We start from the raw sequence: 26,138 nt of genomic DNA, 5'->3' as shown, positions 1-26,138 counted from the left end.
CCATCAGTAGCTACTGACACCAGATGGGTGGTCTTTATTCCTTTGGCTCTTAAACAATTCAAGACAGCCTCACAGATGTCCTCCCCCCGTGTTTGGTCTTTTAGAGGTATCAACTCAATCAGTTCTTCCTGTGGCCCGGCAGAGTTTACATACCGGCAGAACAACGCTATTTGTTCAATATCGCCTTTGTCTTTAGACTCGTCACAGGCAATCGAGTAGGCCACAGCTGAATTGATGTCTTTAATTTGCTGTCTTGTGATGTCTTCTGCCATTTTTATGGTTCTGTCTTTGACAGTCTTTGCAGAGAGGGGCATATCCCTGATTTTCTGCACAATTTCACTCTTGTTTTTAAAGTCCGTGAATAGATGATCTGAAATCTTAATGAAAGATTCTTTTATATATTCACCATCTGTAAACTGCTTCCCGTGCCTGACTATTTCCTGAGCGGCAATATAACTGGCGTATGTCGTTGATTTTCCTGACTTCATCCATTTCTGGAAATGATTTTTGCTCAGATCAACCTTCCGCATCAGTTCCGAAACGGCTTTTTTTCTCTCATCTCCATCCGGATATTTTTGAGCAAAGGCTGCGTGTTTACTCTGGAAATGCCTTGCGACATTTGACTTTTTGTTGTTTGCTAGTTTCTCATTGCATATTAAGCATACCGGTAAACCAGTCTCGTCAACAGTGAAAGCAAATGAATCTGTCCACGTATCATTAAACGTTCTGTTTTCTTCAGTCACTTTTCTTTTTTTAGAATTCTCCATAGTTGGCTTACCTTGGATCGAAAAATTAAAGAAATCGCGCACTGGCGGGTGTCAGGTATTGGCAGTGGTGACGTATATTAATAGCGATAAAAACACGTTGCAGCGGTGTGTTCAGGCAGTCAGTAAACTGCAGTCGAATAACTTTATTCGAACTAAACAGCCTTGCTTCTAAGCCTCCCTCAACCCAGCCCCCATGGACGCAGATGCTGCAAAAGACACGTACTCACAAACCCCCGTAGGCAATCTCCCTTAGCCGGAATGCTGGCTAATTGAGAGCCGTTTCGGATGTGTCAGAAAATGTGTCGCCACACTTACATTGTACAAGATCACCATAATCTTCAAATTTAGAATTACATTTCAAAAGCTAACAAACTAACATAAAATACATTTTAATTAAATACTGACCAATTATTTCCCAAAGCCACAGGGAGCCGCAGCACAGAGGTGAAAGAGCCACAAATGGCTCGGGAGCCGCAGGTTGCCGACCCCCGTCCTAGACTCTCCTACTAATGGAAACATCTTTTCCACATCTACTTTGTCTGGGCCTTTCAGCATCTAGTAGACTTCAAAGAGATTCCCTCTTCATCTTTCTGAACTCAATCAAGCACAAGCTCAGAGACATTAAATGCTCCTCATATGCTAAGCCTCTCATTCCTGTGAACCTCCTCTGGATCCTCTGCGGGGTAGCATGTCCTTCTTTGGATACAGGTCCCAAAATTATTTATAATATGCTAAATACAGTTTGCTCTACCACTTTTTCAGGAATGCATTCTTGCTTTGAAATTCAAGTCCTCTCTGGACGAATGCTAACATTGCATTTAACTTCCGTATTACTAACTTGACCTGCACGTTAACTTTGAAGGAATCCTGAACTAGGACTCAAGTTCAAATTCAAGTTTATTCTCATTCAACCATACAAATGTATACAGCCAAATGAAACATGGTTCCTCTGGGGTCAAGGTGCGAAAACACGGTACATGTAGTTACGATCCAGCCCATATCGTCACAAAATTAGTCCCTGAGTGGTACAGACTCCAAAACATAACACTAATTGAAAGAAAAACTTGGGAGCCCTGGAGAACGTGTCTTAGTTTTGATTTTACTTTAAGTGAGGTGCACGCTTATAACGTGTCATGTAATGATGTATGCCATTCACATATAACCTGTGGTTCCTTAAGGTTCTTATAGCCGGGGGTGGTTATGGTGCGCGTCTCAAATAGCTTCCGACAACCAAGTCCAGCTCCTGGCCTTCACTTATGGCTTAGCTATTAAGCCCAGGGGAACTGTTTCAACGGACAGGAGGAGGGACAAAGTCAGGTTACTGGTGCTTTAAAACCAGTTGCTTTGATTAGATGGGGCTTGTCAGCCGTAGTTGGCAGCTCATCTAGAAGGAAAACTCTGATCTTAAACTTTCACTGCCGTGTGGCTATACCCACTTCAAGTTCAAATTCAAGTTTATTCTCATTCAACCATACACATGTATACAGCCAAATGAAACATGGTTCCTCTGGGGTCAAGGTGCGAAAACGCCTTCAGCAAGAAGGCTTCAGGAGTAAACCCCAAGGGAAAGCTAAGAGCTGGAATCCCTAAGGCAGTCCTACGTTGAGTTCAACGCTGACTGGCAACACTTGCAATGCTGCTGGCACCAAACTGTACACGTCACTGCCATTTTTTCAGGTTCGTCCGATGTGTGGTGAGGGGAAGCTTGTTACATAGACAACAGTTTGCTCTCCATGTTGAATTAGAATGCTGGAGGAACTCAGCAGGCTGGGTAGCATCTATGGAAAAGAGTACAGTCAACGCTTCTAGTCAAGACTCTTCAGCAGGACTGAAGAAAAAAAGATGAGGAGTTAAAAGGTGGGTGGAGAGGAGGGATAAATATTGTATTGCGCTGGCTTGAGTATCTATGCAATTAGAATACAACATCCATGGTCAACCCTGACCAATGGTGGCCTCGTGACATATAACCCCTAATGAATTATTTAAACAATCAAACTAAGAATGCTAAATCAAACAATATATTTAGAATATTGCTCAAATATTAGTGAAATATTAAATACACAACATGTTGACATAAAGTGTGAGGTGCAAGTTTATGTAAGACTGCATAATGCTACTGGCACCATTATAATAAGTATATGGACAGGAAAGGAGTGGAGGGTTATGGGCTGGGTGCGGGTAGATGGGACTAGGTGAGATTAAGAGTTCGGCACGGACTAGGAGGGCCGAGATGGCCTGTTTCCGTGCTGTGATTGTTATATGGTTATAATAAAACAAACAGTTGTATAAATATGTGAAACTACAGCAATAAAAGATGAAAAGAGTCCAGTGATGAGTTGTATTTGTCAGTTGCAGAGTTGGTGGGGGAGGATGTGGGAGGCTGGGTGGGTGGTGAGGCATGGAGACAGATGTTCTCTGTTGAATTAGAGTTTAGGATTGTTACTTCTTTCACTATTTTCAGGGTAGTTTAACTTTCCTCTACTTGCTTGCTTATAAGCTCATCTATGTCCATGTAAAATTTCAGTGAATTTTCCAGTAAATACAGCACAGTTGCTTATGCATTTTTCTCAAAAATTCTTTGATTTCAGTAGCAGGTGTCACTTCATTTGAACCTGGCCATTGTCTAGGTTAATTGTTATCACTGGAATTTTTGTTACTTCTGGTCTGAGAATAGGACTGTTTTTTCCTTCATCTTTTCATTTCTTGTTCATTCTTTGCTCTTGTAACACTTAATTGCTTAGCAAGAAGTTTTGTGCCTCATTCCTGACTCCTGAAGAACCTATGGATTACAAAAGCATCAGGATCCAACAAGTTCCTTTGCACCTTTGAATTTACTCCCTGGTTAGAAACGAGCAGACGTTGGGCAAGCTGAGTTTAAATTCTGCTAGAGATCAGGAAGTTCACAGCTGACTTTAATGGAACACAGAAAATCCTGCATCGCATGACAAATTGGTTATTTCCTTACATGGAAGAACTTAGAACCGGAGTTGGTGTTTAAAGATAAACAGTGACTTGACTGGATGGGACTACAACTAGAGGTGATGCGTTATGGGTAAAAGATGAAAAGTTTAGCGGAACATGAAGGGAAACCTCTTCACTCAGAGGATCTTGAGAGTGTGGAATGAGCTGCCCGCTCAAGTGATGAATGCAAACTCAATTTCAATGCTTAAGAGAAATTTGGATAGGTACCTGAATAGCAGGGGTGTGGAGGGCTATGGTCTGAGTGCAAGTTGCTGCAACTAGGCAGTTTAAATGGTTAGGCATGGACTGGATGGGCTGAAGGGCTAGCTTCTGTGCTGTTGTTTTCTATGACTTGATGGATAGTAGGGGTATGGGGGGAGGGGTGGGCTATGGTCCAGGTGAAGGTCGATGCAACTCGCCAGCTTAAATGGTTCAGCACAGGCTAGATGGGTTGTTTCTGTGCTGTACTTTTCTATGACTCTATGACCGCCCACGTCAGATTTGAGAAAAAATGGCTTCTCTCTTTGAAGCCATCTTCCTGAAAGAACGATGGAAGCAGAATCTTTGAATGTACTTAAGGCTTCTGTATGTTCATGATAAACAAGAAGGTAAACTAAGGTGGGGGTTAGTTGGAATTCACCGTCGAGATTAAAAGCATGGTAACTGCAATCTTACTGAGTGGGGAAGCAGCTTTGGAGGGGCTGAGTCACTAACTCAACATGAAATACATTTCCTAAGAGTTAGGGAACGGAGAACCAGAAGGAATTGGCTCAAGGTGAGAAAGGATAGATCTATCAGGAAACTGAGCAACAACACTTTCTCCCAGAAGGTAGTGAGTATCCAGGACTGGACACCATCTATTCCAGCAGACTCAGGAGGAAAGCAATCAGCATAACCAGAGACACCACACACCCTGGCCACTCCATGTTTGACCGGCCGCTGTCCAGCAAAAGGTTCAGGACACTAAAAACTAGAACAAATAGACTGAGGAACAGCTTCTACCCCAGAGTTGTGGCCTCCGTCACACCACTCCCACAGAACAACGACTGAAACTGTGAGCGCACACAAGAACTTATACTTGCACTAACGGCACTTTGAGCATTACTGTGACATTCTGGTGCTGCTGCATCTTATTTTCTGCTACTTATCTATTTAATACTGTTTTTCTATTACTGTCCTGTTTTTATCTACTGCTTTGTTTGATTGCCTGAGAGGAAGCCAAACAGAGTTTCATTGTACCTATGTACAATGATCATTCAATTCAATATATGGAAATAGCTGCCAAAGGAAGTGGTTGAAGCAGGTAAATTACCAGATTTAAAAGGCACTTGAACAGGGATATGGATAAGGATAAAATGCTGGTAAGTGGGACAAACTCAGAAAGGCATCTTGGTTGTCTGAAGAGCCTGCTTCCTTACTGTATGACTCTGTCTTGTCTTGTCCATACTGCACCAACCACCGCCATTGGGCTATAAACGTCCAGGAGCAGTGTGTAGTTAAGTGCCTTGCTCAAGGACACACACGCTGCCTCGGCTGAGGCTCAAACTAATGGTCTGCAGATCGCCAGCCCAAAGCCTTAACCACTTGGCCACGCGCCAACAAACTCTAGCGTTATTCCTGTTCTAATTTTTATTTTTGTCAACTAAAACAATTTGTCAGTAAAACAATTATGATTCATTTGCTTAAAAACTAATTTTATTAACTGTAAAGTATTGTGGTATGTCCCAAAGATTTTAAAGGTTAGCTTTTGTTGTCACATATACATTGAAGCATACAGTGGAATGCGTTGTGGATCAACAATCAACACAGGCTAAGCGTGTGTGAGGGGAAGCACACTAGTGTCACCATGTTCCAGTGCCAACTTAGCAGGTCCTCACCTTATTAACCCTTGTGTGTATGCTTTTGGAATGTGGAAGCCCACACAGTCATGGGGAGAAAGTCCAAATACCATATAGATTCTGGCAGGAATTGAACCCAGACTGCTGGCACTGTTGAGTGTTCAGCTAACTGCTACGCTACCATGCCGGCCACAGATCACAGCAGCTCAGTTTATTTTGAGAAGGAAAGTAATAAAAAGTACCGTTCATCGAAAGTGAGGTTGCGATCTGCAAACTGCTCGAGCAGCGTCCTCTCGATGATTTTCTTTGGCGCTTCGTTGTGAAGCAAGTAGACAATTACGTGCTTCAGTCGGTTGTCATTGTCCAGGGTGGTGTCCTCCTGAGCCAGCCGCACCAAACGTGAGTACTCTGCCGTGAAAGCCTGGAGGGACAAGAAAACCCACCGGAGACGCATTCAGACAGCGCCAACACTGCTCCGAACCGCTGTTGGTACCCAAGGGTGGGACGGGTGGGGAAATCATGGGAAGACAGAAACGAAACAGAACCGTATCTGCCAAAAACATGCAGAAGTAAATCTGTGATTTAATGCACACAATACATACCAGCCTCAAATGGGCTTCTCGATAAAGCTTGCTGTTATTACCACATGCTATATTGAGTTAATTAAAACATTCTATCCACATAGACAATAAATCCTAGACTTTTATTCCCACATATTGGCTGTGGAGATTGTTAACTTACCTGAGGGGCAATAGATTCACATCTGGAAGACGTAAGAAGGGTCAAACAGACCTCACTTGAGCCTCCCATATAGAGTTGCTGTGATTTGATTCAGCCCAGATGGAATGGATACCCAAAGCATAATGAATGTGGAATCCACTTCCACAGATGGCTGTGGAGGTCAAGTCATTGAGTATATTTGAAGCAGAAGTTGATAGGTTCTTGATTGGTCAGGACATCAAAAGTTACGGGTAGAAGATATGAGAATGGGCTTGAGAGGGGTAATAAATCAGCCATGATGGAATGGTGGAGAAAAATTGATGGGCCAAATGGCCTAATTCTGCTCCTATGTCTTATGGATAGCTTCAGCTAAAATATGGAAACACAATAGATTGTCAATGCTGCAGTCTGGAGCAAAAAGGAAAGTGCTGGAGGATCTCAGTGGGTCAAGCAGAATCTGAGGAGGGAAAGGATGGTCAAGACCCTACAGATTCCCACTACATTCTGTAAGGAGTCAGTATGCTCCCTCTACGACCATGTTTTCTTCAGGTGCTCCGGTTTCCTCCCACATTCCAAAGACGTACTGGTCAGTAGGTGAATTGGTCACATGGGTGTAATTGGGTGCTTCCAGCTCACTGGGCAGGAAGAACCTGTTTCAATCACTAAAGAAAAGAAATAAATGAAGGTGTGACCAGTTGCTGAATTGTCAGCCACCACTCAAAGGGTCACCAAGGATGGATGGTCACTTTAAGAAAATACTGACCATGCTCGATTTGGCACAGTATCCTCTAAAGCAGAAAGGGAAAAATAAAACATATTGTTCAAAACTCTACTGATCAAAATCATACAGCTTGCTTCCATCGCATTACACACATCAGTGGTTCTCTCTCTTAGACCCTTTTCCATTCCCCAGTCCAAATCAAGGATGGTAGGGGAAGGTATTTAGTCACCAACAGGTTGGGCAATTGCACTACCTCTGGGATTGCTTCCTGGTTAAAGAGCAGCTTTATTTGTCACATGTACTTCAAACCATACACTGATACAGAGATCCTTCCCCAAGGATTGTCACCTTGTTGTGGTGGACAGGATTGTGAGTTGCTGAGATCCCCAGAGCCATACAGTCTGGAATTTACCATCTGGCACTTAGCTCTGGGTAGAGTTACCCATGGCAAGAGGGTTCCAGACAAAGAGCAATCTGACCAGGACATCATCGGTGGAGCTGGTGGAAGATGATGACACATAAGGTGGAGGAAGGCTGCAACAGTGAAAGGTTCCCAGTCATCTTACACTCCATGCTATTTGACTCTATCTTCAGTCTATCAAGAGCCATTTGGTGGCTGCCCATGCATCAGCCTCCCTGCATTAAAGTCACACACAGGCATTCTCCATTAAGGGAAACCAGCCTAACAGATTAAGTCCTATGTGGATCTCAGATTGGCCTCTAGATCTACCCGAACACCCACCAATAACCCCTTATGCCGGGTCAAAATCATGGAATTTCCTCCCTAACTGCACTGTGAGTGTGCCTATACCTCAGGGACTACAGCGGTTCACGGAGGCAGTTCATCACCTCCTTCTCAAGTGCAACAAAGGAATGGGCAATAAATGCTGCCTTAGCTGGCAACGCCCACATCCTGTGAATGAATAGGAAAACATCATACTCAACTTGAGCGATCATACTGGAATGAAATGTATTGTTTGCATCAAGGATGTGCTGGCGGGGGGGGGGGGGGGGGGGGAGGGGTGCAGCCCACAATTGTCACCATGCATCCAGCACCAATATGGTAAGTCCACAACTTATTAACCCTAAAACTTTGGACTGCTGGAGGGAATTGGAGCACCTGGAGGAATCCCATGCTGTCATGGGGAGATTGGACAAACTCCTTACAGACAGCGGCAAGATTGAACCAAGAATTGGCACCATAAAGTGCGATGCCAAATGGTACACTACCGTAGTGCCCAAAATGAGCGTCACTCAAAGGAACTGGCTGAACTGAACACAAAGCTCAGTCAATACATTTCAATCACTAGCACAGATCTGTTGACGAAGCCACAGCAAAAATCTCAATAAATACAATTATATTTTTAAATCTCTCTCTCCTGTGTTTCTAGATGATATCATTCCACAAGATTTAAAACTCTAGCTGTGAAGTGGGGAAAATTTGGTGAAGATGTTTACAGTAGAGCCAGTATGTTTATTCAGCTTGGGAACTCCACAGGTTATAGTTTGAACACAGATTCATTTCGATCTTTAAGTACAGTTTGCCATCAGTAACTGAATTTGAGGAACTTGCCTTAAGACCACACACCATTGGAGCAGAATTAGGCTATTCGGCCCATTGAATTTGTTCTGCCATTCAATCACAGCCAAAATATTATCCTTCTCAGAGGAAGTTCACGAGAATGATCCCAAGAGTTAAACAGTTAATTGAAGGAATTAATTGATGGAGTTAATTGACGGCTATGGGCCTGTTCTCATTGGAGTTTAGAAGACCGAGAGAGATCTCATTTGAAAGGCTTAAAAAGAGTGGACAATTGAAGTATGTTTATAATAGTGAGGGAGTCTAGTACTAGAGGGCACGACCTCAGAGTAAGAGTCTTTCCCTTTAGAATTACTTTAGCCAGAGGATGAATCTGTGGAATTCATTGCCAAATATGGCTGTGGAGGCTAAGTCATTGGGAATGGTGCAGCAGTATTGATGGGCAGAAAGGCATAATTCTGCTCCTATCCTTCCTGGAAGTTACATGGTTGTACATGTTAATAACAGAGCTTTGGACACCAGAGTAGGCTAGTTGATTTCTGAGTCCTGTTTCCAGGGGATAAAGATGGACCTTAATTTCAATTCAGGTTTATTTGTTTTCTAACTGAACACAATTCTGGCTCTGCAGAGCCAGATGGTTGATTGAGACATAGAGCAATACGGCATGGATAAAGGCCCTTCGGCCCAGTGAATCCATGCTGATCGCAGGGACCACCCAGTTAGTCCCAAGCTCCAGTGTTTGGCCCACAATACTTCAAGTCCTGCCCCTCTGTGTAAATATCCAAGTTCTTCTTCAATGATGCTACAGAGTGTAAGGTTTTGATAGTGGTTCTGTTGTGATATTGTTGCATTGCAGCATGGCAAGTCAAGGCTGTGTTGAACTTGGTGCACATGTTGAAAATGGAACAGAACAGCACAGGAAAAGGCCTCAAGATGTTCTGGAAGATATTTCATTATTTGTGGTAATATTACTTTATCACCTAGGGTAGGCCACCTGCCACCCAGGATATCCTGGGAGCCCCACCACCCAGATCATGCTCTCTTCGTTCCTGCTCCCATCAGAAGATACAGGAGCCTCAGGACTTATGCCACCAGGTGCAGGAATTGTTATTACAGTTCAGTCATCAGGCTCTTGAACCAAAGGATATAACTTCACTTGCCCCATCATTGAAATGTTCCCACACCCTATGGACTTGCTTTCCAGGACTCTGCATCTCACATTTTTGATATTTATTGCTTATTTATTATTATTACTTCCTTTTTGTATTTGCGCAGTTTGTCGGCTTTTGCACATTGGTTGAACACCTACGTTGGTGTGGTCTTTCATTGATCCTATTACGGTTATTATTCTATTATGGATTTATTGAGTATGCCACAAGAAAATGAATCTCAGGGTTGTGCATGGTGACATATGTGTACTTTGATACTAAATTTACTTTGAACATTCTGTTGTGAATTATACTGTATGTACTGTACTGCGCATCTTGTGGCACGTTTTGTTCAGCAGTATATGTGCGTACGGTTGAATGACATAAACTGAACTTGACCAACATCTGTACTGAACACGAAGGCAAATGAAACTAAATCTCTTCTGCCTATACACAACTCATAACCCTCCAATCCCAGCCACATTCATGTTTAAAAAGTCTCTTAAACACCTCAATCTTATCTGCTTCTAACACTACCCTGCTCCAGGCACTCACCACTCTCTGTGTGAATAAAACTTACCTTGCTCATCAGCTTTAAACTGCTGCCTCTGACCTTAAGTACATGTTCCTCCAGAATTCGGCATTTCTACCTCGGGGAAAAGATCCTGTCTACCTTTTGTGGTTTTGTAAGGCATTGGTCAGATTGCACTTGGGAGTATTGCAAGCCATTTCGGTTTCCTTATCTAAGAAGGGATATGCTGGCTGGCATTGGAGAGGGTCCAGAGAAAGTTCATGGAAATGACCCAGGAATGAAAGGGTTAGTGTATGATGAGCGTTTGAAGGCTCTCAGCCTATATTCGCTGGAGTTTAGAAGGAGGATTTTATTGAAACATATTGTAACTTACAGAAGGCCAAGATAGAATGGATATTGAGAGAATGTTTCATATAGTGGAGGAAGTTTGGGACCAGAGGGCACAGCCTCAGAACAGAAGGATGTCACTTTAGAACAGAGATGAGGAGGAATTTTTTTAGCCACAAGGTGGTGAATCTGGGGAATTCATTGCCAGAGACAGCAGTGGAGGCTATGTCAGTGGGTATATTTAAAGTGGAGGTTGTTAAATTTTTTGATTAGTAAGGTTGTCAAAAGTTACAGGGAGAAGGCAGGAGAATAAGGCTGAAAAGGATAATAAATTATCCATGACAGAATGGTGGAGCACTCAATGGAAAAAATGGCCTAATTCTGCTCAGATGTCTTATGGTCTTAGCTCTGATTTTAATAAGCTTATCAATTTCTCTCGGGTAGCCCCTCAGAAAGCAACCCAAAGAGCATGTTCATTACATTCAGTGAACCATTGATGAGTTAGGTGTGTGGAGCAGAGCCTGAATACTTTCAACAAGTTTGAGGCAAAAGGATACTGCATATATGCTGCTACCAATTTATTCCCTCTTATCCCAAAAACACTGGACTCCAGATGCAGTCTACATCCATGAATGAGCGTTCTGTTGTTCTCCAACCAACGGCAGTCAAGTCCTCAGCCAGGTATGATACTGTAGTGAGCACTGTACCCAAGTCTCGTCGTCTAAAGATTAAAGACTAGCTTTGTTTATCACGCGTTCATTGAAACACTCAGCAAAATGCTCCATTTTACAGCAATGGCCAACGCAGTCCAAGATGTGCTGGGGACAGTCTGCAATTGTCATCGTGCTTCCTGCGCTAACGCAGCATGCCCACAACTTACTAACCCGAACTTGTACATCTTTGCAATGTGGGAGGAAACTGGAGGACCCGGAGGATGCAAAGGGAGAACTTACAAACTAATTAGAGACAGCACATGGAACATAGAAGTCTACAGCACATTACAGGCCCTTTGGCCCACAATGTTGTGCCGACCATGTAACCTACTCTAGAAGCTGTCTAGAATTACTTAACACATAGCCCTCTGTTTTTCTAAGCTCAAATTGAGATTAGCAGCAGGAACTGAAGCATGATTGTGACAATTGGTGTTGTATAAAATTATGCCACTGTACATCCTGATGGTCTGATGATCAACCATCAGATATAGGAGCAGAATTAGGCCACTGGGCCCATCGAGCCTGCTCCACCATTCCATCATGACTGATTTATTATTCCTTTCAACCCCATTCTCCCCATAACCTGTGGAGAGGAAATTTCCTATGGTGGGAGTGTCTAAGACCAGAAGACACAGCCTCAGAATAGAGGGGCATCCTTTTAGAATGGAGATGAGGAGGAATTTCTTCCAGAAAGTGGTGAATCTGTGGAACTCGTTGCCACAGGCAGCTTTGGAGGCCAAGTCTTTATGTTTATTTAAGGCAGAAGTTGATAGGTTCTTGATTGGTCAGGGAATGAAGAGATACAAGAGGGATGGGGTGGAGGAGGCAGGAGATTGGGTCAGAGTTAAAATGGATCAGCCATGATGAAATGTCAGAGCCAACTCGATGGGCCAAATAGTCTAGTTCTGCTCCTATACTTTATGGTCTTATGGTAACTTTTGACACCTTTACTAATCAAGAACCCATCAACTTCCATTTTAAAGTTACCCAATTACTTGGCCCCAACACCTGTCTAGGACAATGAACTCCACAGGTTCACCACCCTCTGGCTAAAGAAATTCTTCCTCATCTGTATTCTAAAGGGATACATTTTATTCTCAGGCTGGGTCCTCTGGTCTTAAGACTCCCTCACTATTGAAAACATCCTCTCCATATCCACACTATGCTGGGCTTTCAATATACAATAGGTTTCAATGAGATCCCCACCCCCATTTTTCTAAACTCCAGTGAGTACAGGCCCAGCGTGACCAAATACTCCAAATATGTTAATCCTTTCATTCCTGCTTGTTTACAGTATCAATCATCTGAAGTAGCAACTTGCAATCAGTGCCCTGGCCAAAGTTCCCTTCCACTCTTCTATATCCACCAATCACTCTGCTTCTCACAGGACAAGTGGCATAGAAGCGTAGTGGCCAGCTTAATAGTTTACGTCAATGGTCTGGGTTCAATTTCCACTGCTGCCCATAATAAGTTTGCACATTCTCCCTGTGATCACGTGTTTCCTCCGGGTGCTCGATTCCTCCCAGATTCCAAAGTGAGCTGTAGGCATGTCTTGTTTGTGTCAGAAGCATAGCAACACTTCTGGGCAGCCCTACTCATCCCAGATTGTGGTGGACATTGATGCTAATAACGCTTTTCACTGTAGGTTTTGATGTACATGCCAATCCCTAAGGTCTTACAGACACAAATGGCTGCAAATACTGGACTCTGAAGCAACAAACAAGCTGCTGTGGAACTGAGCAGTTGAGCAGGATCCATGAGGGAAAGAAATAGTTAATGCTTCTGCTCCAAACCTTGAATCCAGGAAAAGGTCTTATTCATGGAATTAAGGAACTTAAAAGAGCAGACATTCCATTTCAAGCTCAATCTAGTTTTCAATGAGATCAGAGCTGCATTGTTCTTTGGCTGAATGCTTTTGGACATGACCTCGTGGCAGATCTGTGAACAGCCATAAGATCAGGGTTCAGTTCCCTGCTGCCATTTGTAAGGTTCTCCCAGTGACCGTGTGGGTTTCCTCCCACATCTTGAAATCGTATGGGTTACGGTTACTAAGCTTTGCCTGCTACGTTGGTGCTGGAAGCAAGGCGGCACTTGTGGGTCACACCTAGCAAGCTCGGATAGTGGTGATAGTTGGTCCAAACGACACACTTCACTGTATGATTCGATGCACAAGTGACAAATAAAGCTAATCTTTTTTAGATAGAGAAGGATGTGACAGGGGATGTATTCTCTTCACTAAATCAAAGTTTATTTTGCTGGCCATTCCTTTTAACTGTTATAATCAAAATACTGCAGCTTGAACACTCAAGTTGTTGACAGAGCGAATGCTGCTCTTTCATCGGTTCCATTACTTAATGCTTCTAACGTGAGGCCATCCAAAGAGAGCAGGTTCCTTAGTCTCATCCTGCCTCTCCTCATTTCCCTGTAGTCTAGCCCTTTATTCTCTCACACATGCCTATTAACTCTCCTGTAGTTTGTTTGACACTAAGCAGTCATAATGGGTGGCATGATAGCGTAAAGGTTAGCACAATGCTTTACAGTGCCAAGTGGTCAGAGTTCAATTCCTGCTACTGCCTGTGAGGACTTTGAATGTTCTCCCCTTGACCATGTGGATTTCCCACAAGTCATATGAGTTAGGGTTAGTACATTGTGGGCTGCCCCTGAACATCCTCAGGCTGTGTTGGTCATTGATGCGAAATGGCATATTTCACAGTACAGTTTAATGCTTCCATAAGACATACAAACAGAATTAGTCCATTTAGCCCATCAAGCCTGCTTTGTCATTCCATCATGGCTGATTTATATCCCTCTCAACCCCATTTACCTACCTTCTCCCTGTAACTTTGATGCCCTGATTAAACAAGAACTTATCAATCTCCATTTAAAATATAACCAAATGACATGGTTTCCACAGCTATTTGTTACAACGAATTCCACAGATTCATCAACCTCTTGATAAAGAAATTCCTCCTCATCTCTTGTTCTAAATGGATGTCCCTTTATTCTGAGGCTGTGCCTCTGGTCCCAGATTCCTCCACTATGCGAAACATCCTCTCTATATCCACTCTATCCAGGTCTTTCATATTCAATAGGGTTTAATGAGATCACCCTCATTCTTCCAAACTCCAGCAAGAACAAGCCCAGAGCCATCAAACGCTCCTTAAACATCCTATTCCTGGAAAAATGTTTGTGAACTTCCTCTGGATTCTCTCTAACGCCAGTACATCTGTGCTGTCTTTACGACAGTTATTTAGTTTATAATATTTTCGCTTAGTAATTCATTCAATAGTATTTTCTAGTTAGAATTAGAAGTGTTTAAAGTGTATTCATTGCATGTAAAATATATCGGCATGCGATGACGTCACATCCGGTTTCGCCGCGTCTTGTGGGAAAACACCGGTTTGAAATTAGCGCGAGGGTGGGGGCTTTCCACGAGGCTCACCTGAGCACAAGCAGTTTTGCAGGCATGAGAAATCACAGTGAGAGCAACGCTGTAAGTTAATAGATAATCGATATATTGAACTAAGATATTAATGCTGATCCTGTTAGAGGTAACGACGGTAGATAATGTTTATGCTTTCGTTAGTTAAAGAGTCGCGGATAGTTTGCATGGAAGTGTATTTAAAGTAGTCAATGGAGCAGGTAAACTCTCCCTGTATACTGCACCTTAGTGTAATGTAGTTATAGTCACCTTTGCAAGTATTTACACTTGAAATGTGATATTAAGGAAGGAACAAATACTGTATCAATCTTGTATTGTTTTATCAACAGTTTTCACCATATGTTAATGTGAAGAGTGAACAGTAAATGGTTAATCTTACTGCGATCTGGTTCTTATTAACTGTGGTTTATCCGGACGTTAAATTCGGCGTTTCGTTACACCCGAAGGAGAACGTTACAACATCTTTTCTTAGATAAGAGGCTCTCAACTGCTCACAATACTCCAAGTGTGATCTGACCAATGCCTCATAAGCCCTCAGCATTACATCTTTGCTTTTATATTCTAGTCCTTTTGAAGTGAATTCTAAGATTGCATTTGTCTTCCTTACCACTGACTCAACCTGTAAGTGAACCTTCACAGAATCCTGTATGAGGACTCCCAATTCACTTTGCACTTCAGATTTTTGAAAAGTCTCCTCATTTAGAAAATAGTCTATGCCTTTATTCCTTTGGTAAAGTGCATGACCACACAATTCCCGACACTATATTCCATTTGCCACTTCTTTGCCCAATCTCCTAATCCAAGTTCTTCTGCAGACTGCCTGCTCCCTCAACACTATCTCCATCTTTGTGTCATTTACAAACTTGGCACCAAAGCCATCAATTCCATCATCAAAATCATTGAAATAATACATGAAAAGTGGTCCCAACACCACCACCTATGGAACAGTACTAGTCACTGGCAGCTAATCAGAAAAGGCCCCCTTTAATCCCACTCTTTGTCTCCTGCCAATCAGCCAATGCTCATCCCATGCTAGTATCTTTCTTGTAACACCACTGGCTGTTAACCTGTTAAGCAGCTTCAAAGGCTGCACCTTGTCAAAGGCCTTCTGAAAATCCAAGTAAACAACGTCCACTGATTCTCCTTCTGCTTGTTTTCCTTCAAAGAATTCTAATATGTTTCAGTGTACATGTGACAAAGCTAATCTCATCTACAGCTGCTAATTAACCCCATCAACATGCCTTTGGAATGTCGGAGGAAATTAGAGAAACTGAAGGAAACTGGGACATGAGACCACAGATGCAGGAATCTGAAGTAATAAATAATCTGCCAGAGGAACTCAGCTGGTTGAGGAACATCTGGGAGGGAAAGGATTTATCGACGTTTCAGACTGGAACTGTACATTAGTGTCCCCCCCACCCCACCCTTAAACAGATGCTGTTTCACCTAGCCCAGTTCCTCCAGCAGTCTGATTTTGTTGCTGGTGCAAAGCAGTCTGCGCAATTTCTCCACTTTGCTTGACAACTGAAAAGACTATTATGTCTTTCTGTTATCGTGAGGATGTAGAAAACTTGAGATGGATGCAAAGATTTACCAGGATGCTGCCTGGATTAGAGAGCATGTCTTTTGCGAGTAGTTTGAACAAGATAGTGCTTCTCTCTTTGGAGTGAAGGAGGATGAGAGGCAGCTTGATAGAGATGTACTAGATGGTAAGAGGACCTGGTGAAGTGGACAGCCAGAAATTTTTTTTCCAGACAGAAAAAGGCTAAGACCAGGAGGCATAATTTTGAGAAGACTGAAGGAAAGTACAAGGGAGATGTCGCAGATTTTTACACAGTGGTGAGAGCGAGGAACGCACTGCCAGGAGTGGTGGTAGAGGGAGCTATATTAGGGATATCTCTCTTAAAACCATAGAACACTGCAGCACAGTACAGGTCCTTCAGGCCTCCATGTTCTGCTGACCCATATAATCCTTAAAAAAAAGTACTAAACCCACACTACCCCATAACCCTCCATTTTTCTTTCATCCATGTGCCTGTCCAAGAGGCTCTTAAATACCCCTAATGTTTTAGCCTCCACCACCATCCCTGGCAAGTCATTCCAGGCACTCACAACCCTCTGTGTAAAAAAACTTACCCCTGATGTCTCCCCTAAACTTCCCTCCCTTAATTTTGTACATATGCCCTCTGGTGTTTGCTATTGATGCCCTGGGAAACAGGTACTGATAATCTTGTAGACCTCTATCAAGTCCCCTCTCATTCTTCGCTCCAAAGAGAAAAGTCCCAGCTCTGCTAACCTTGCTTCATATGACTTGTTCTCCAAACCAGGTAAATCTCCTCTGCACCCTCTCCATAGCTTCCACATCCTTCCTATAATGAGGTGACCAGAATTGAACACAATACAGTCTCACCAGAGATTTGTAGAGTTGTAACATGACCTCTCTACTCTTGAACTGAATCCCCCTGTTAATGAAGCCTAGCATCCCATAGGCCTTCTTAACTACCCTATCAACCTGAGCAGCGACCTTGAGGGATGTATGGATTTGAACCCCAAGGTCCCTTTGTTCATCCACACACTTAAGTAACTGACCATTAATCCTGTACTCAGTCTTCTGGTTTGTCCTTCCAAAATGCATCATCTCATACTTGTCTGGATTGAATTCCATCTGCCATTTTTCTGCCCAACTCTGCAGCCTGTCTATATCCTCTTGTATCTTTCGACCACCTACAGCTCCATCCACAACTCCTCCAATCTTCGTGTCATCCGCAAACTTACTCACTCATCCTTCAGCCTCTACATCCAGGTCATTAATGAAAATCACAAATAGCAGGGGTCCCAGGACAGATCCCTGCGGCACTCCACTAGTCACTGACCTCCAGGCAGCATACTTTCCTTCCACAACCTCTGCTTTCTTCCTTTAAGCCAATTTTTTATCCAAACAGCCAAGGTTCCACTGATCCCATGCCTCATGACTTTCTGGATGAGTCTTTCATGACAGTCCTTGTCAAATGCTTTGCTAAAGTCCATGTAGACCACACCCACTGCCCTACCCTCATCAATTTCTTTTATCTCTTTTGGATGATAGAAAGCTGGAAGACAATGTAAGAGGGAAGGGTTAGATTGATCTGTCAAGGCGACATTGTGGCCTTATGGACCTCTACTGTGCTGTATTGTTCTGTTGTATGAGCCCTGTGTGGTTACAGGGAGAAGAAACAAGCTTGATAATGATAGCATCTGAGATCAGGACCACTGAAGCTGTGGGCAGCACTGCTTGTTGCAATCATCTTCCAGATAAGGTGCTAAACGTCTCTGGACTTTAAAGTCATAATGCAATAGTCGAGTTCTCATCTGGTTTCCTGAACAGTATACTTCCTTCAACCAACTTCAAAGGCAGCTTGCAAATCTTTGCAATCAGAAAAGTAATTGCAGGGCATTCCATATTATATCACTGAATGAAGGGTAAATTGTGGTTGCTAAATGCTTGGGGTATTCTGATGTTGTGAAGGGCACTTTATAAATGCATATCTCCCTACGGAACATTGACAGAGGCTACAGGTACTCAGTCCCTTATACCTACAATGAGCAGACAGATGGTGACGATTCCAAAGCAGACAGAAATATATCTTTGTACCAGTAAGACTGACGGGCTTCAGCAGTAGAGATACCTAAACTCCTGCTTGTATATAGACTTTGTGCTCATTACAAACCTTACTGAAGATGAATAAGCTTGGATGCAGGAGCAGAAAAGGAAATGAGAACACATTAGATTAGGGGGGAGGTTTAAGAAAGATGAGGAGGGATGCTATTGACCATGTTCCCCTCCACCCCACCTTCTGAAATCAGTTCTTGAGCCAAACAATTAAACATTTACTTCACTCAATCTGGAAACTCACAGTTCAAATCAGAGATAGAAGAATCACAGACTGTGACGACAGATCCAGGTTTACAGCATTAAGAGTATAACACGTACAGTCATCTAACAGCAATAATGAACCCATGAATCGTGCACTGACGTTTTTGCTCTTAAACCATCCTGTAAACCCCACAAATGGAACATGAGACACACAAAAGTCAGTTTGGGAAGAGTAGATGATGTGGTTTTTTCTTAAAGCATGTTCCCAGAACATTCAGTCCTTTCCAGCAGCTTCCAACATTTTGATGACTCTATTCAGTGCAGATTGATTAAGAGTGCATCGCAGGCAACCGCACACTACACTAATTATTCCAAATTCCTTGACTGAGGGTGGGGGAGGATAAAATAGAGCAAGTGAATTGGAATATAAGGAGTGAGTTGGTATAGGGAAAATGGGGAGAAAATTAAAACAGTAAACCCTTAACTTTTGCCACTTGTAAATATACAACCTAACCCCATTGATATCGTATTTATTTGTCATCTGAAGACCACCAAACATAGGAGCGGAATTAGGCCATCAGCCCAGTGAGTCTACTCCATCATGGCTGATCCATTATCCCTCTCAACCCTATTCTCCTGCCTTTTCCCTGTAACTTTTGATGACTCTACTAATCAAGAACATATCAAACTCCACTTTAAACATAATAACCTGGCATCTTCTGCAGTCTGTGGCAATAAATTCTCTATCCAATTCCATCTCATCTCTATTGTATAACCATATAAAAATTACAGCATGGAAACAGGCCATCTCGGCCCTTCTAGTCCATGCCGAACACTTACTCACCTAGTCCCACCGACCTGCACTCAGCCCATAACCCTCCATTCCTTTTCTGTCCATATACCTATCCAATTTTTTTTAAATGACAATATCAAACCTGCCTCTACCACTTCTACTGGAAGCTTGTTCCACACAGCTACCACTCTCTGAGTAAAGAAGTTCCTCCTCGTGTTATCCCTAAACTTTTGCCCCTTAACTCACAACTCATGTCCTCTTGTTTGAATCTCCCTTGCTCTCAATGGAAAAAGCCTATCCACATCAACTCTATTTAAATAATTTTAAATACCTCTATCAAGTCCCCCCTCAACCTTTTATGCTCCAAAGAATAAAGACCTAACTTGTTCAACCTTTCTCTGTAACTTAGGTGCTGAAACCCAGGTAACATTCTAGTAAATCTCCTCTGTACTCTATTTGTCTGACATCTTTCCTATAATTCCGTGACCAGAACTGTACACAGTACTCCAAATTTGGCCTTACCAATGCCTTGTACAATTTCAACATTACATCCCAACTCCTATACTCAATGCTCTGATTTTATAAAGGCCAGCCAGCACACCAAAAGCTTTCCTCACTACCCTATCCACAGGAGATTCCACCTTCAGGGAACTATGCACCATTATTCCCAGATCACTCTGTTCTACTGCATTCTTCAATGCCCTACCATTTACCATTGTAAAGCTATGTCCTTTTATTCTGAGGCTGTGCTTGCTGGTCCGAGACTCTCCCAGTATTGGAAACATCCTCTCCTTTTCAACATTTGATTGGTTTCACTGAGATTGCATGCCACCCCCCCCCCCCCCCAATTCTTCTTAACTCCAGTGAGTACAGGCCCAGAATCATCAAATGCTTCTCTTATATTAATCTAGTATCATTCTTGTGAACCTCCTCTGGACCTTCTCCAATGCCAGCAAATCCTTTCCGAGAAATCTCCATCACATTGTCTCTATAGTCCCCATTATGGCGTGACAAGACTAAGAAATTAATAATTCCTTTGCTAATGAGCCAACCGAACTTGACTCTACAGATGACTCCCCAAGTAGCAACGACTTCAGCTTTCTAAAGTTTGAAACTGCTGAGGAAGAAGATAAAATGGACCCTTCACGCTCAGGTATACTGCTCCTCGTGAAGTATTACAGTACCTGCCCTAGTAACAGCCTGCAGGTTGGTGTTCCTACTGTGGGCATGCAACTTCCTAATTCAAAGGGATTCTGGGCAAAACTCCTAGTGAATAAAGGCTTCATTCAGCTCTGTAAATTCCTCCCGCAAGGTAATCTCCCAGTGTTAGTGGGGAATGGATGGTCATTACATTTTTAAGGATTCATGGCCACATTCATCATTTGGGGAGCCCCGCACCAATCTCTGGCGACTAGAAGTTAAGGGTTTACTGAGAGTAGGAGGAATGAGATGAAAAAAGGGAGAAGTGAGAGGCAAGGGATAGGAAGAACATAATAAAAAGGAAGGAAAAATGAAAAGGGACAGTGTCAGAGAGAAGAAAAGAACTAGGGGAAAAATTGAGAGAGAGAACAAAAGGATGGAGGAAGATAAATTGGGAGACAGATCTGTGAAAATTATTGCGATAAAATGCACGATGCTGGGTTCAAAATTGCCATAATATGCAAGAGCAGGCAGCATTCAATTACAGAGAATGAAATATAAAAGGGAGTTGAGTACCTTAAAGAAACCCGCCTCAGGACCATGTCTGTCATATACATTCCTGGCTTTACCTATAGCCATGATTATAGCTTGCATGGTTGGGGTCAGCATGACCTGCCAACAAGGGGGTTGTAGTTGAAAAGTCAGTTTATGGATAAATCTATTCAAAACACATGAATTGGCAACACTTTTAAATTTTTTTTATTATTTTTTAAATGAAAAAGAATATTTACAACGAGTATGAGATAAAAAGCCGATTTATAAATCTTAAAATCATTAACATAAGCAGTGAATAAGCAATGGATTTTGTTATTAAAAATATTATTAAAAAATAATATGCCAATTAAAATGTTACATGCACAGAAAACATAAGGAAACTGATGTGATCTCAGCTGCCATCGAAATGGTTAAAAGCTCGGCAGGGAAGGGAAAAGCGGATGGTTATCACAACATGCTCCCAGTCATGCGGTCCACAAGCACCCAGCCATTCACTGAACGGAGTTCGCTCCCTCATGCGTTTAAGCTATCAGTACATCTTGTGCCGATTGCTAGCCGAGGGGTAAACACTAATGCATCGCCACAGGTCAATCAACCCATCCTCTGGAGGCAATGTTCGAATAACAACCACCCCATCTTGTTCTTTCTCCATAGTCATAGTTTCCCTTTCTGTTAATTATATCTCCAACGCTCTGATTCTATTATTGTTGACACAGACATCATGTGCTGAAGAGCCTGTATAGTTTTATGTTCTAAACAGTGCATTCACAGTATACACCTAACATCTGTAGCATCCAAAAAGGTCATTTAAATGTGTTGGATTCCTTCTTCTCCAGCCCTTTACCTTTGCCACCTCTCACCTCCTAGCTTCTCACGTCATCCCCTCCTTCCCCCACTCATCCACCTACCTGGCTTCACCCATCACCTGCTAGCTTGTACTCTTTCCTCTTCCCCCACCTTCTCATGCTTGCTTCTTTCCACTTTTTTTCTAGTCCTGATGAAGGGTGTCAGCCCGAAACACCACTTATTCCCCTCCATGGACAATGTCTGACCTGCTGAGTTCCTCCAGCATTTTGTGTGTATTGATTTGGCCTATAAGTATTTTTGTTTTGTGCAGCAGGTCTCAAATGCTTATTTAAGAATAAAAACTCCATAACCTTTTCTAATCTAATCTCTCACCTCAGATTAAAGGGGGAAGAAGTATTGTCAAAAGGTGTACACCACCTGGAATTATCTTCACTCTCTGTATATCCTTCCTCTCTCTAGTTCAGTGGTGCTGTAGGGAGCATTTGAGGCATCTTTGCTTCTGGGTTCCCTCCTCCTTTATTAGCCTCAACATCTACTGTGTAATAAGGAAGTCAAATGATTAGCATAACACCATCACAGTGCCAGCGACCTGGGTTCAATTCCAACCACTGCCTGTAAGGAGTTTATAAGTTTTCCCCATGACCATATGGATATCCTCTGGGTGCTCTGGTTCACTCCCACACTCCAAAGACATGCGGGTTAGTTGGTTAACAGGTCACAATGGTGTAATTGGACCCTGCAGACTTATTGGGCCAGAAGGGCCTGTTACTGTGCTGTATCTCTAAGTAAAATTATGGCTTCTCTCTTTTCAGCAAAGGAGGATGAGAGTGAAATAGATCAGTCATGGTCAAATGGCAGAGTGAACCCCATGGGCCGAATGGCTTAATTCTGCTCCAAATGTCTTATGGTCTTGATAGAGCTGTACAAGATAGTAAGAGGCATAGATTGAGTGGACAGCCAGATACTACCTCCCAGTACAGAAATGGCTGGAGGAAAATATAGGGGGATGTCAGAGTTTTTTTTTACACAGAGGTTGGTGAGTGTGTGGGATGCACTGGCAGGTGTGATGGCTGAGGCAGATATATTAGGGACATTTAAGAGACTCTTAGATACACATATGGAGGGCTATGAAGCAGGGAAGGGCATATTGATATTGCAGTAGGTTAAAGGACTGAAGGGCCTGTAGTATGCTGTAATGTTCTATGCTATATGATGCAGGTGGTCTATTTGACCAGGGAGACATCATGGGCCACAGCTGGAGTGCCCTTTAGTGAGGAATGGCTGGGATCAGCCACAGAAAGCCTCTGTGGGACCAGGGCTCCAGCTGTAATGGTACAGAGATGAACTGCAAAGTGATGGGTTGCCATTGCTCAACCAAGACCTAGTGAGAGGAATGTGAGGCTAATTCAAAATAGGCAGGTGCTTCAATGGCATCCCTCTCACCACCTTCACTGCACACTGGGAGATAATGGGCAGATTGTGGATGGCTGTTTAAATCCCTCCCACCTCCTTCACCGCACACGGGAGATAATATCATTGGCACAGTTAATAAGAACACATGATTTGTCTCAACATATCCATTAAAACCCCTCTCATGCCAAAATAATGAGACTACCTAAGCCAATAAAAGTCAGACAATTCCAAGTGTTCCCAAAAATTGTAAGTAGCCATATTCTGCAACGTCTGCTTAGAATTAGAACTAAATTCTATTGTATTTCTTTATTTTTTCCTGTAAATCCTGCAAAGAAATGAATCTCAGGGAAGTATATAGTGATATATACGTACTTTGATCATTACACTATGAATTCTGATAAATGTCACTTTTGTTCAGCATGTCAGGGTGTATACATGAGAGTACGCTGTGGCCTTCATCCTGTCTGTAACCTATACAAAGTTCTGATTTGCACGTTCTCCCTTATCCTGCACAGCATAATGTGCGCTCTTACCCCACTCACAATTGCCTACAGTTACTGTGTTAACAACCTTCTCTGCTGCTCTGCCCTGCCTGTATGACTGCACCATGAGTGCCAGATATACAATGCCTGTTGTACCCTGCACCACATGCTGCCCACCCTGCCTTGTGTAACCTGTACGCAGCCCAGCTGCATCGTTAACCTGTATACTGTGGAAACTGTACACAGTCCGGGGCCTCATTGTGCAATCTGTACATAGTGTAGCCGGCTTTGTAGAACATGTACATGATCTGGCTTACATTGTACGGTCTACACACAGTCCAGTTTGCACTGTACAGTCCAAACATTTACATTGTTCAGTCTATACATGGCCCAGCCTGCATTGTACAGTCTGAACACAGTCCAGCTTGCATTGTACAGTCCATACATGGCTCAGCCTGCATGGTACAGTCTCATACATGGCTCAGCCTGCATTGTACAGTCTAAACATGGTCCAGCCTGCATTGAATGGTCTATATATGGTCCAGCCTGCATTGTACAGTCTATAAGCGGTCCAGCCTGCATTGTTCAGTCTATACAGTTCAGCTTGTATTATTCAGTCCATAAAGAGTCCAACCTACACTGATCTGTCTACACAGTCCAGCCTGAACTCATCTGTCTATACAAAGTCCAACTTGTACTGGTCTGTCTATACATGGTCCAGCATGTATTGGTTTGTCTATGCACGGTCCAGCTTGTATTGTTCAGTCTATGCACATACCAGCCTGCATTGTGCAGTCTAAACATGGTCCAGCCTGCATTGTTCAGTCTATACACGGTCCAGCCTGTATTGTTCAGTCGATACACGGTTGAGTGTATATTTTGTACTGTACGGCCTGCTTGCATAGTCTTACCCAATGCACCCTCCTACACCTGCTGTGGAATATACAACATGCACTCTTTATCATATGTTAGGGTTATATGAAATTATGCTGATGTAGCTGCCAGCTCTCCTACATACAGCAGTGCATAAAACATGCCCATTAGGGAGTGCCATGCATTACGTAGCCACATGCTGTCCCTCCAGGCACTGGGTAGGTACCTCGTCATCATAACCGCCTTCCTCTGATTCTATGACCAACCTTCCTATATGAGGAATCTCCACCTCAACCACGCGCTGGCTGGGGCCTGGTTTGAGGGAAGCTTTGGCAGAGCCCTACAAGAAAAGGCCAAGGACACACAAGGAAGTGAAGGGCGGTGCAGGTAAAGGGAGAAAAAGGGTGGCAGAGAACAGTAATCAATCAGTAAAGGGTTAACTCCATTCTAGACCACGAGACATAGGAGCAGAATTAGGCCATTCAGCTCGTCGAGTCTGTTCCACCACTCCATCAAGGGCTGATTTATTATCCCTCTCAACCCCATTCTTCTGCCTTCTCCCTGCAACCTTTGACGCTCTTTAACCTTCCAGAAGCACAAGATGCTGGAATACAGAGCAAAAAAAAACTCCCTGATTTGCTCCATAATTTTATTTTTCCCCTGGTTATGTCTATGCCACTATTAAGCTGCTCATCCTGTTCAAGTAAACCGCCAATGCTCTGCCCTGACGAGCAATCAACATTGAAGTATTAACGAGGTGTTTCGCTATCAAGGGATCACAGCCATGCCAGATCCCTACTGCCTTCAGAATGCAACTCATGTACTGACCAGCGAGGTGCTGACCTGGATCCCAGCACATCACTGAACTGACCTGACAGATCCAGCACATACCACAAGCCTTCTGGTCTGCCAAACAGCTGGTAGCAAACCGTACTGGTCTCTGCCATTCCTTTGGGTTCATCAGATGCATGGAGAGGGGGAGCTTGCTCTCCATATCGTGCTGTCCAGGCTTGCATATCTATATAGCTCGGATGTAATATCCATTGTCAACTCTGACCGATGGAGGCCTCAGGAGACAGAGAATATACCCCTCAAAGTGCACTATGTGGCCTAATCTATACTTGCTATATACACAAGCAATTCTGGAGATGCTGAAAATCCAGAGCAACATATACAAAAAAATGCTGGAGAACTCAGCAGGTCAAGCAGCACCTATGGGGAGGAATAAACAGCTGATGTTTCATGCTGAGATCGTGACAGTGGAGGGTTTAATCCTGATAAAGGGTTTCACCCTATCTCTGACCTGCTGAGTTCCTCCAGCACTTTATGTGTGCCAGTCTACTTGTTTATAGCCCATGGTCTGGATTTATTAACAGAAACAGTGATTTATTTGCTCTTGTGAGGTAAATGGCAAATGATCAACAGAAACCCACTGAACAAGACAAAACAATGAACCGAGGAAGGTTCAATGCAGTGAAGTCCGTGAGTGACTGCATAGCACCACCTAGTGGCA

At 43.1% G+C, this 26,138-nt stretch overlaps 1 protein-coding gene across 4 annotated transcripts in view; it reads right to left on the bottom strand.

The window, feature by feature from the left end:
- usp25 (ubiquitin specific peptidase 25) overlaps positions 1-26,138 on the bottom strand; it is a 224,423-nt gene that overhangs the window by 60,362 nt on the left and 137,923 nt on the right. For 2 of the 4 annotated variants that reach the window (XM_059968975.1, XM_059968978.1), the window contains 3 exons: positions 24,852-24,965; positions 21,072-21,167; positions 5,809-5,987 (listed from right to left, as the gene is read on the bottom strand). In XM_059968975.1, coding sequence (XP_059824958.1) covers positions 5,809-5,987; positions 21,072-21,167; positions 24,852-24,965 — 389 coding nt within the window. The remainder of the gene's footprint in view (positions 1-5,808; positions 5,988-21,071; positions 21,168-24,851; positions 24,966-26,138) is intronic. The other 2 variants (XM_059968976.1, XM_059968977.1) reach the window with 2 other exon arrangements.

Source organism: Hypanus sabinus, chromosome 4 (genome assembly GCF_030144855.1).
Source record: "Hypanus sabinus isolate sHypSab1 chromosome 4, sHypSab1.hap1, whole genome shotgun sequence".
Taxonomy (NCBI): domain Eukaryota; kingdom Metazoa; phylum Chordata; class Chondrichthyes; order Myliobatiformes; family Dasyatidae; genus Hypanus; species Hypanus sabinus.
The sequence above is the reverse complement of the archived record's forward strand: the minus strand, read 5'-3'. Positions and strand labels throughout refer to the sequence as shown.